The sequence below is a fragment of the Etheostoma spectabile genome, unplaced genomic scaffold (genome assembly GCF_008692095.1).
Source record: "Etheostoma spectabile isolate EspeVRDwgs_2016 unplaced genomic scaffold, UIUC_Espe_1.0 scaffold273, whole genome shotgun sequence".
NCBI classification, from domain to species: Eukaryota; Metazoa; Chordata; class Actinopteri; order Perciformes; family Percidae; genus Etheostoma; species Etheostoma spectabile.
Genome location: NW_022605577.1, coordinates 128,655 through 140,988, shown reverse-complemented (window position 1 = coordinate 140,988; position 12,334 = coordinate 128,655). Strand labels below are relative to the sequence as shown.

The 12,334-nt window shown below is 44.8% G+C and overlaps 2 protein-coding genes across 2 annotated transcripts in view; both read right to left on the bottom strand.

Moving 5' to 3' along the window:
• Nucleotides 1-3,252: 3,252 nt before the first annotated feature.
• LOC116685963 (CXXC-type zinc finger protein 5) lies at nt 3,253-4,542 on the bottom strand. Its single transcript, XM_032510898.1, has one exon. The coding sequence runs from the start codon at nt 4,485-4,487 to the stop codon at nt 3,603-3,605; it is 885 nt and encodes a 294-aa protein (XP_032366789.1). The 5' UTR covers nt 4,488-4,542; the 3' UTR covers nt 3,253-3,602.
• A 3,815-nt stretch (nt 4,543-8,357) lies between these two features.
• Nucleotides 8,358-12,334, bottom strand: part of zgc:110843 (CDGSH iron-sulfur domain-containing protein 1) — a 7,180-nt gene continuing 3,203 nt past the window's right edge. Inside the window, exons 2-3 of the mRNA XM_032510902.1 lie at nt 10,342-10,544; nt 8,358-9,309 (exon numbers count right to left, since the gene is read on the bottom strand). Of these exons, the coding sequence (XP_032366793.1) occupies nt 9,220-9,309; nt 10,342-10,544 (293 nt within the window). The 3' untranslated portion in view covers nt 8,358-9,219. The remainder of the gene's footprint in view (nt 9,310-10,341; nt 10,545-12,334) is intronic.

The following is a 12,334-nucleotide window of genomic DNA, read 5'->3' as shown; positions in this document are numbered from 1 at the left end:
ACCACAAAAAAATGGATTGGATTCCTTACAACGCTCTTTGCAAATACAGCTGATCCCTTTCATTCCTCTGATCTTAACTATTAGTCAAAATAATTAATCATTTCTGCTTTTTTTAACTCAAATATAAGGTATAATTGTATATAAATGAGGGTTATTGACCATGAATTCAAAAAAGTAGTGAAACTAGTAAGGTGATGTCTTGGAAACTATGAAAAAAGGTCTGAAAAAGGGACAAAAATTTCAGATTTTTGTCCGTTTTTTGACCCGGGTGGACAACACAAGGGTTAAACAATAAAAATAAATAAATAAAATAAAAAGAATTCTGCAACTACGTCTCCTATTTTTGAAGTAGTTTTTAAAAAACAAAGTCTGAAAAAGGGACAAAAACGTCATTTCTTTGTCCATTTATGACCCGGGAGGACAACACAAGGGTTAAACAGTAAAAAATAAAAATAAAGAATAAAGAATTCTGTAAGTACATCTCCCACACGCTTCTAATCATTCCTTCTGAAGAATTTTGAAATCCTTCAGTAGTTTTAAAGTTTAAATTCTTTTTTTTAAGTACTTTTAAAAGAAAGAAAGTCAGAAAAAGGGACAAAAATGTCAAATTTTTGTCCGTTTCAGACCTGGGTGGACAACAAAAGGGTTAGACAATAAAAAAAAATAAAAATACATATGTACAATTTTGTAACTACATCTCCCACACGCTTCTGAAACCATTAAGTTTTTTTTAAAGTAGTTTTTTTTTTTTTTAAGTCTGAAAAAGGGACAACAGTGTCAAATTTTGTCCCTTTTTGACCCGGGAGGACAACACAAGGGTTAGTAGTCTTTCAGCTAGGCTTGTTTTTCATATGTAGCATAAACCCAAACTACAAGTAGTCGGTGCTGTTTATAGAAGCCGGTCTATTTCGAATCCACCTTTGACAGCTTTAAGGGTCAAAGGTCAAGTGTCCCCTTTGACCCTAATGTCACCAAAATACAACCTGAGGGCCAGATGAGCCGGAGCTTTTCAAGGATGTAAGAACCCATTGTGTTTCCGCTCGGGAGTGTCCCCCGTGTGTATAAAAGTAAAAACCCAAATGAATAACAGAGGCGTAATGGGGAATGAACTCAGAAAGATGGGGCTTCTGAAAAGCTGTTACACATTTTCTAACACTGGGGACGCAGCCAATGGAGAAAGAAAAAGGGAAAAAAAAACATTCACAATGAGACACAGTGTCTCCGAGCAGACGCAGTGGCCAACATTTCAAAGGTCTGGCTCGGGAGTGAGGGTCCGCCCAGCTCCAGTGCAGGTTGCCTGGGGCTGGCAGGTTGCTCAACTGCAGTGTGTTTGTGAGGGGAGTTTTTTTTCTCCAGAGTGGGCAGGGCCGCTGGTGCTAACATATGTAAGCTCCACGGGGGTCTGTGACGGCACACACCGGCTATCCGGACAATGCGTCCGTCGTTAACCCCCTGTCTCCCCTGCGTTTCTGTCTCGCTGCGTTTCGTTCGGCCTCCGTCGCCGCGCTCCTCTCTCGGATCTCCCTCTCCATCTCTCCTCCTCTCTTTGTCTGGCCTCGGTTATCTTCATCCCCTGCTGTCCATCTCCCCGTCCTCCTCCCTGCATATCTCTCTCTTTCTCTTCTCTCTCTCTCTCTCTCCCCCTGTGGCCTGCTTTTCATCTCTCCCAGTTTCACCGACTCTCTCTTCACCCCCCCCCTCTCCTCCCTTTTCTGCCCTTCACCACGTCTCCCCCCCCCCCACCCCCCTCACTCTCTCCCTAGATCTGCTTTCCACCCCCTCCTCCCCCAACTCCCTCTCTCTCTCTCTCTCACCCCCCCCCCCCCCCCATTCTCGGTCCTCCGTTCAATTCCCCCCCCCCCATCCTCCTCCTCCTTTTCTCTCCTGCCATCTTGCAGGCCAGTGAGCCAGACTGCAGCGTTCAGGGAGTCACTGGACCTGCTGGGCAGCGGGTGACCAGATTTCCGTGTGTGTGTGTTTGTGGTGTGTGTGTGTGTGTGTGTGTGTGTGTGTGTGTGGTGTGCATGCGTGACGAAACAGGGGGGGGATTAAGCTCAAAATCACTAGAAGGCCCAACCGAGAGAGGGGAGAGAGGGAAAAAAAAGCTGCAGATCAATTTGAAATTCCCCCTTTGTCTGGGAGATGAAGAAACACTAGACTGTGGACTTTAACTAAAAGACTGTGTTCCTCATTCAGGGGGAGCGTTGCAATAGCATGATGTTGGAGCTCAGTGCTTTTCTCCATGAGTTGGCAGTGTCCTGCGTTGGCTGGCGTGCTCCGTTTTCTCTCTCTCTCTCTGTCTCTATCTCTCTCTCTCTCTCTCTCCCTGCCTGACAAACATGCACACACACACACACCACACACACACACACAACACACACACACACACAGCACACACGTAGCACCACACACACAGACCACCCACACACACACACACACACACACACACACACACACACACACACACGCACACGCACGGTCCCTCTGCGATCCCCCTGACTGAAGGCACACAGGAAGTGCAGCCGTGGCCCAATTATAGCGTGACACCTCGGGCCGGCCGTTGCCATGGTTACGTCTTCCCTGCGGTCCCCTGTAGTGTGGCGCCGAGGAAGAAGGTCTTATCACATCAGCCATCGTTACGGCAACAAGCAAAAACCCACCCCGTAGCCTCAGTCCAGCTGGCTGTATTTTGTTTATGTGTGTTGTTTGTGCGTCTATGCATATGACCCCACACTTGGAAATAAAAAGGGAAATTGCGTGAGTGTGTAATTCTAGGAGAGAGTGTTGGGTGATCGCATGTGCATGTCAGGTGTGTTCGAGTGCACGCACTGGACTAGCCAAGGCAGCATGTAGGTGCGTTTGTGTGTCTGTGGGGTTGCGATAAGGCTCTCAGCCACACCATTAGGTGACTCATAATCCACACATCTCACACACACATACACACACACACACAAAAACGTGTGCGTGTGTACAACCAGAAACACAGAGGCTTACAGACACATACGCCCAATTAAATATGAACACACACACACACACACAGGTGTAGTATAAACCCAGCCTATAGACAGGTAAACATGGCCAATTTCTTTTATTTCAAAAGGGCAAACAGAGCTATACAGTACAAGTTGCACATGAAATAATTTAGCCTCGGCTGAACTCTTTCATTTCTTACTGATGCAGTGACGTCAGAACAACAGAAACAAAACTCCCCGTTAGAAACAAAACATTTGGCTCCTTTTTTTTTTTTTTTTAATGTTGAAACACAATACATCCAAACTGGAAAGGGATGTAAAAAAGACATAATGTTTTCCAGATATTTACAGTCTATTTACAGCATTTTTGTCGTCATCTAAATATCGACATACATTGGTATCCTTCTTTCTCTCCTCTCCAATTCACTGATTGTCAAAAGAAAGGATGGGAACGAGCGTGGACATTCTCAAACGGAGCTGCAGCTCCTCATTAAACATCTTTGAACCACAGTTCGGGGGGGGGGGGGGGGTTTTGACATGGTGTCCTGTGTGGTTCTTTTTTACTAACTGCAGCTCCTCAACAATCATCCAACCAGGATCCTCTGACAAATGCTGCCACCACATACATTACTATCCATCCAAGGCACCGTTGCCTCTCTCCTGTGCCAGACCCAAAGTAAAGTCGGAGCCCCTTAGGTCAAACCCAGACACTCTGCTCTCAAACCCAGGCCCCCCCGGCTTCCTCTTCAGCTCCTCACACTTCCTGTATTTACAGATCTGGTGTCCCCTCTTGCGATTGCGGCAGCTGCTGCACTGTTCGCAGTTCGTCTGACGCCGGCAAGGTACGCACTCCCCGCACCTCTTCCTCTTCCTTCTCCCTCCGCCGCCCCCACCCAGAGAGCCGGGAGAGTAGCCCTCGGCCACCAGCCCCTCGATGCCCTCGGCTCCCATGGCCGCGCTCCTCCAGTGGCCTCCCCCCATCTGGAAGCCCGCCAGGGGAAACAGAGCGGGGCTGAAGGGGAACCAAGCCCCCAGGAACGGTTGGAAGTCAGTGCCGCATCCAGAGGAGTCCTCTTCCTCCTCCTCAGGCCCGGACCCCCCGCCCTCCCCGTCCCCCTTTGCCTCCGCGGCCTCCCTTTTAGCCGGCTGGCTGCTCTGTGCACCCAGGCCGGCCTGCTCCGTGGTGGCGGGGGTCAGAGCCAGCAGCCCGGCGCGCATCAGCAGCTCTGCGGCGTGCGCCAGGTGGAGCCCGCTGGGCGACTCCCACATGTCGGGCCAGGAGGGGGCCCGCCGAGGTTTAGTGTGCACCGGCTGGGCAGCCCGTTGCTGGGCCGGGGAGGGCTGGATCAGGCCTTTGACGTCCACAGCCGGGGACGGGCTGGAGATGTAATGGGAGAGGCCGTAGGGGTGGTTGGAGCGCTTAAGGCTGGGTCTCAATGGCTCATTGGGGATTTTAGCGCTGCTGTGGGCCTGATCCGGGGAGGAAGGGCCAGCGATGTCTACGGCAGTAGACATAGCAGTGGCTGTGTGTGGGGGGTGTCTGTCCTTGTGTGAGTGTGTGCGTGTGTGTGGGAGGAGAGGTGAGGGAGAAGGGGATTGAAGCCGATGCGGGGTTGACAACCGTCCTGCTGTTACTTCAGCCAAAATGGCAAGCCTTGGCCTGGGTCCCTATTCCCATTCTCTGCAGCAGCCTCAGAGTCCTGGAGAGCTAGAAATGAATGGGGGGGGATGAAGAGAGGAAGGTTAAGAATAGAAATGTTGGAGAGACGAATACAGAAAGAGAGTAAACAGATGAGACTGGGAGATATTTCTCAGCCAGAGCCAGTAAAAACTGTCAAAGAAGCAGAGTGGAGAGAATCTGTTTCAATAGAAAAATAATAATAATATATGTATAGAAATGTAGAAATAAACTGCTGGAATAGAGAGGAACAGGGCCATGTATCAGACAGTGCATGGCTTGCCCATGATTTCCGCATCCAGGAGGCAGTATCCCTTTAAGAATTTCACGGTATATCAATGCAATCAATAACAGAGCGACAACAATATGCAAAGATATGCGCATATGCGCAGGTCAAATGTGGAGCGCGCTTTTCAAATACATTTTGACGACTGCTGTTATGTGTGCCAGCCAAAGCTTAAGCTCAACAGAGGAAGACTAAATAGAGGACCGGAAAAAAAACAGGCTGTCTTTTGTCTGGTATCGACGACGAGGAGCGAGGTGCGCAACGATGCGGTTGCTGTGGATAAAAAAAGACCAGGCTATATTCCATGTCCACATTTGTGGAAATACTCCAGTGGTTGAACACGGGACGCATATGTTGTTACAGGACAATCGTGTAGACACTTTAAAGGGTCGATCGGGAGACCCGATCGATCCTTTTACCGTGATTAAGGTTACCTAAGAAGACGGTGTTCGACCGACGCCACGGCGAGATGACCACAGTCCGAGTGGTCGCTGCGACACGGCGCCGCGCGCAGGAAAAGGCGACGAAACCCAAACCAGGGGAAAAATCAACAGGAAGTATTGGTTAAACGTGTCCCCTTACCTTCTAAACAGGGCCCAAACTCTTCCTGTCACACGTATGATGAAGTCATGAACTAATGGCGTGGTGATTGTGGTGTATATGGACGGCGGAGCTGCCGATTCCTCCTCCACCTCTCCGTCCCGGAGGGTCTGCAAACACTCTGCACGGAATTTGGGGGCGTCGCTCAAAATGCGAAGTGGACTCTGCGGCCCGAGACCGTGGTCAGAGCGACCCCGTGATATCCACAGCAACAGTTCAACACGCACGGACAGCTGTCAGCAGAATACTAGGATGGCAGATTAAACCCGGCATTTAGTCCCAGTCATCCTATTATACCACACTTTTTATTTTAATTTTGTAATTTTTTTTTTAATTTTTAATTTTTTTATTTATTAATTTTAATTTTAATTTTTTTTTTCTTTAATTTTTTTTTACATTTTTTCTATTTTTTTTTTTCATTTTCTTTAATTTTTTTTTTTTTTCATTTTAATTGTATTTTTTTTGTATTCTTATGTATGTGTGATATATGTGTGTGTTGTGTTATGGTTGTCTTGCTACTGGATGCCTAAAAATTTCCTTCGGGATGAATAAAGTATCTATCTATCTATCTATCTATCTATCTATCACTATCTATCTATCTATCTATCTATCTATCTATCTATTACACTTATATGGTACCAATAAGGAGCACATATTAGCCTAGTAATAAATATTAAAGGTATAGCCCTCATATCTAGTAGCAACACTATAAAATTGTCGTCAAATCATTAAAATTGTAAATAAAAATCAACACGTCATCAAATCCTTATTATAATGCGGGTGTTGTTTAGGACGTGGAAAAATATATTTTATATAGACATTATTAGTTCAACTATTTGTTTCACATGTCAACCATATGTTACACTAAAGCCATATAGTATCCCTGTAATGGAAAGGTACATGCATTTATTAGTAATACATTGTCTTTGAGGCCTTTGCTAATCCGCCCAATTCATTCATAATTCAAGTCCTGGTTGGTCAGTGAACGCACCTCTGAAAACTTAAAAATCGCTCAAATTGTAAATATGAATTAAAACGTCATCAAATCCTTATTATAATGTGAGTGGGTGTTTTTTTACGCTCAGCCATATAGTATCCCTGTAATGGAAAGGTATATCCATGTATTAGCCTGTGTCTCAATAAATTGTCTTTGAGGCCTATGCTAATCCACCCAGTTCATTCATAACTTAAGTCCTGGTTGGTCAGTGAACGCACCTCTGAAAACTTAAAAAAATGGGGTCTACTGTGTAGAATTATGCCTCTGTAATTTATAATTCATTTTACCTGTGAAAAAGCTTTTGCTTTAATTATCTATTAGTATACAGTAGCCAGTTAGGGATATGACTGCATTACAGTAATAAAAGAGAGATGTGTATGTTTGCTTTATCCAAAATTAATCCACAATATGATGTAGGCCTAAAGGTCTTTGACCAGGTTGATGGTATACAGAACTGTTTTAATATTACATTTTAAGAAACAAAAACCCCAAAAATAAGGGAATGAAGAAAACCATTTGTTTTCGATGGTGCGCCGTACCGTTCCATTAAATGAAAAGATTATCACTATATTCATACATTATGACTCAATATGCTGGCTTCAGTGTCAGGTCGACATTATGACGTCACCGACGCTTAAAAAACCCACAACTGATTTAACAAATAATCATTAACTTCTCTTTTTTAAGGTTGTTTATTTTGTATTATATTCTGGTGTTGAAATATATATATGGTATCTAAAACAACACAGACTTGAAGGGAAACATATTATTCCATATTTTGAATGTAAAGACAGGAACGTATGTAATATTGTTCATCTTTTTTATCTTATAAGGGAAGTTTCATATTCATAAATCAACATTTTCAAATTCAAGACCATGTTTTAATCTATTCCAAATTGAAGTTGACATATTTTGAGTCTCTTAGCAGCAATTACTAACAAATAAGAAAGCTATAACCATATCTGATATATACTCCAAATTATTTAATTAACATGTCAATACCAATAACGAGGTTTGTATGTCTGTCATATTTGTATTTGTATTTTTTATTATTTTAACTTTGCTCTCTTCATAGATCTGTTAATATTGTACTTATCCACTTGGTCTCATATTATATAAGTTGCTATTAAAAAAATATGATTGAACAAATAGTTCTAAAACACAAAGAAATTGCAGAAAAATACTCAGCATTCTTGTCAAAGTTATGTTTAGCCTGTTTAGCACGAATAGCCCACGTGCTATTCTCCACCCAGCAGATGTCTTCTGTCCCTCTGTCCCTCTGCTGTCTGTTAAAGGTGACTCCTCACGCGGGGACGGCGGAGTCCAGTCCACCTCTTGTGAGAGGCCTCCGTTGCATCTGGCACGCAGCCAGATACCTCGTGCGTGTGTCTGTGTGTGTCTGTGTGTGTGTGTGTGCGCTTGCGTGTACGTGTCACTATGGGAGCAGGGGCCCACCGTACTGGCCTGGCCGATCCGTGTAAACACAGCGTCTTCTAGTGGTCACCACAAATACTGCCACATCTTAAAATGGCCACTGGTGCTGGGTGGACACTGCAGCACGGCACCCCCCCCCCCCCCCCCCCCTCTCTTACCCCCTTCAGTCCAAGGCCACACACACGCACAGGTCCCACTGCAGTTACCACACCAGGCTGTTTACTCATTATCCCCGGCCACTGTTAATCCTTGAACACACCGCGCGGCCTCGCTGCTAACAGAGGTGAAGTAAAGTTCAGTAAAGTGCATTTGATGTGGTTTATTAAAAAAAGAAAAGAAAAGAAAGTAGTTTGGCCCCGGGGCCCCGCCGCAAGAAACATCTCCAACGGATCAGATCACTCGATAGCTTTTATTCACAATATACAGAACAATGAATCAGACACACTGCAGCCGGTAGAAAATAAACCTAATGAAAAAGCTTAATATTTCTTTTGTAAGCAGAGTTTTGAATCGTACAGATTAAACACAAGTTTCCTCAGAAAGCAGACAGTAACGGGTTACAAACAGCAGATAGTGTCAAGATCGGAGATTAGTATTTCATTAAAGAAAAAAAAACAAACAGAACTTTTGTTTTTCTCTTGACTAAGCAGCTCTTAAAAATCCTGACATGTAACGTTCATATGGGTCGGGGGTGGGGTTGTAGATTTAAGTAGAAGGCCTTGGCTGAATTCTTAATGAGTTGACTGAGACCAAGAGTTGCCAGTTCGTCAGGTTTGAACCACCTGCTCCCCCCCCCCCCGGAGGAGTGACGGGGGAGGGGACACAGGTGACACCAGATGTGACGGTACAATGCCTGCACGGTGAAATAGATCAGTTATGAACCAGGTCCAGGGAGAATTTAAACAAAACTCTTCAAAATAAGTAGGTCAAAAGGCAACTGCCCAGTCATAGTACCTCATGTCTGACTGTGCTGATTGTCAAAGTCCCTTCCTTGTCTCCGCTCTAAGGACCTTTTGATTTCAAAGCCATTCATGTAGAAACAAGTGTGGCGGGTATGAAATCAAAATACACATTTTCAGCACTTTCTCTGATCTGGGCTACGAATAATAGCCACGGTTTGATTTCATTTCAATAGTGCCATGCCGTCACCATCAGTGTGACACTGCCATGGCGGCGATATTGATAGGGGAAAAACTAGGCCGGGGGCGGGGACAAGAAGTAAAGGGAGGGCGAGGCTCTCTGATTGGGTGGCTTAGGCATCCTTCTTCTTGATGATGAGCGGTCCAACGTTGTCCCCGGTTTCCTCGTTGTGTTTGGCGTGGGCTCCGTCGCAGAAAGGGAACTGGAAGCAGAACGTGCCGCGTTAGAGGAAAGACAAATAATAATAGTAATAATAATAATTCACTGTTTATTGATCCCCATTGGGGAAATTATAATGTACACTCTTTTTTGTTAGAAATCACGACACACAGGCCTGAAATATATACACACCCACCCACACCCACACCCACACGTCAGAGTGAGTGGGCTGCCAGTGCTGGACCAGCGCCCGGAGCGGTGGGGGTGGGGGGGTGGTACGGTACCTTGCTCAAGAGCACCTGGCAGCACCCAAGGGGTGAACTGGCATCTCTCCAGCTACCAATCACACACACTCTGTACTTTGGTCCAAACTGGGACTTGAACCAGCGACCCTCCCGTTCCCAACTCTATACGGTCTGAGCCCCCCCCCACCCCCCCTCGCTCTTATCACATTTAAGCCCTTTGTAGTCCACATAGCAGGTAACACTGTTAGCGAATACTGAATTACTCTCCCCCGAGTCCCCTGAAAACAAAAGTACATCAGATCATTTCACCGTATTACCCTCAGCCTTAACGTGACCATTGTCATCTTTATGATTATGATAACATTAATACTACTACTTAAGTCCCCTAATCCCCAGGGGTTATAAATGATCAAAATATTCAATTTGGCAGACTTAAGAGATGTTCAACTTTTTGATTTTTCTTGTTATTTATTCTAAAGAAAATTGTAGATACTGTTCATGCAAAAGGACTTCAAAGACTCCAAGTACCACTTGGGTTCATTTCAGTGGGAGGTCTATTATTTGAAAATGGGACCTCCAACCAAAATGAGACCTGCCCACTCAGTTCAATTCAGATAGCGACAACAAAAAAATGTAGACACCAGTGGCACCGAGGGTTTCATTTACTCCTGCATGTATAGCACTTCAGCCAACACTAATGGCAGCCTGTTTCCATGTTTAGCAGAGCTCTATGGGTTGACGGGGGGGGGGGGGTTACGTGGTTTTGCTAGCTTAGAGAGCTGAATACCAGCTAGTGGAACTGTGGAGCTCTGTAGCTGCGGAGGCCTCACCTTCTTGGACTTCCAGCAGCGGCAGTACACGGCCTTGGTGGCGATGTCCTCCATGTCGAAGCTGTGGACCACTTTGGGGCTATCTTTGCTGACGCATGTGTTCACCATGCCCTTCTTACAGCTCCGCCCGTTCAGGTAATGGCTGACTAGGAAACCGCCGACGGCTGCGACCACGGCGACCGGCACAGCAACCACCAAATGCTCTGGAGAGAGGGGGGGGGGGGACAAACTGTCTCTTTAGTGATGGGTAAACGAGTTAATGCCACACTGCATGATCAATAAAAGCACCAAGTTTTTTGAATCTTCTGTTCCTGAATGTATGTGATTTCTGTCTTGCACTGAACAGCTCTCCAAATTCCGTTAACAATAAAGTCTGTCTGTCTGTCTATGCATGCTACTGAAAGGCTATTTGATTCTGAAACAGCAGTGCTATAGAGGAATAGTTAAACTATTAATTCCAAAGGCCCAACACTCCTCGCAATAGATATAGATAGATATTCATTGATCCCAAAAAATGGGAAATGACGGTGTTAGAGCAGCAGACGTACATCAGTCAAACACAGAATATAAATATAAATGAGATACTAGGAAAAATATATATACATACGTACAGTAGACATGAAATAATAGGAATAATCTATAAGAACAAATATTTAAATATATACACAGGATGGGAAAACAAAATGTGCAACTGCTTAAATAATATGCTAACTGTATGCTAAAATGTAAAATGAACCAATTGTGCAGATTGCCCTTAGTGCAGTATTATGGTGTCTAAAAGTCTCATCTAGCACCCATTGATGACGTGTTAAAGAGTGGATTTAGTGCCATGACGGCGTTAGCACATGCTGCTAATATCAGATATATTTCAAAATTTGCCAGAAGGTGCCATAGCAACAGACGCCAGTTTGACCAGTTAGCCTAAAGCCCGACCAGTTTAGCATCAAGTCAAACCAGTTTAACCTCATACACCGGACAAACCACACTACTTGACCAATAACAGAGCCAACTTAACCCTTATGTTGTCCTTGGGTCAAATTGACCCCATTTTATTTTTTTGTCACAAAAAAATGGGCCATTGAAATAAGTTCTGTAAATGTCAACATCAAAAACATCAAAAAAAACCTTGGAAAAACATTTCTTTTTTGAAAAATATTGAAAAAGTGACAAAAAAGTCAGAAAAAAGCTATAATAATGTTGAAAAAAAAAGCATGGTGTACGGGAAGACAACACAAGGGTTAAGCTACTAGAAGCTAATAGATTGTGAAACAGCAATGCTATAGACCACGACGGCAGCGCCGCAGGTTACTAACATCAGATCATTTTCATATTGCCAGAAGGTAATGTAAATGTGCTGTATTTCTATAGCGCTTTTCCAGTCTTAACAACTGCTCAAAGCGCTTTTACATCTACAGGAAACATTCACCATTCACACACATTCATACACTGTGGCCGGGGCTGCCGTACAAGGTGCCACCTGCTCATCAGATAAACACTCACACACATTCACACTCCGATGCGCAGCACCGGGGGCAACTCGGGGTTCAGTGTCTTACCCAAGGACACTTCGACAATGACTGCAGGGGCGGGGATCGAACCACCAACCTTCCAATTGGCAGGCAACCGCTCTACCACTGAGCCACGGCCGCCCCACGCCCCAAGGTGACACACATGCATGTCCTACCCCTACCCCCGGACTTTTCTCCTACCCACCTACTGGGTGCAATATTGAATACTTTTGATAACACTGATAACTTTTGGGCAATTTCATTACTCTGCAATATCATTATTTCACGCTGCGTATCACACTGTAAACAAAGCATATTTAGCTTTCTATTTTTATATAATATATAGAAATCATGAAAACTAGCATTTAGCTAGCTGCATTTAGCTAGCTTCATGGACTTCGCTTAACTCTAGTCTTTTAAAAAAAACCTGGTCCTTCTTCCCCGCTCATGTATACGGGGAGAACTGGCATAAACCGGTTATTCAC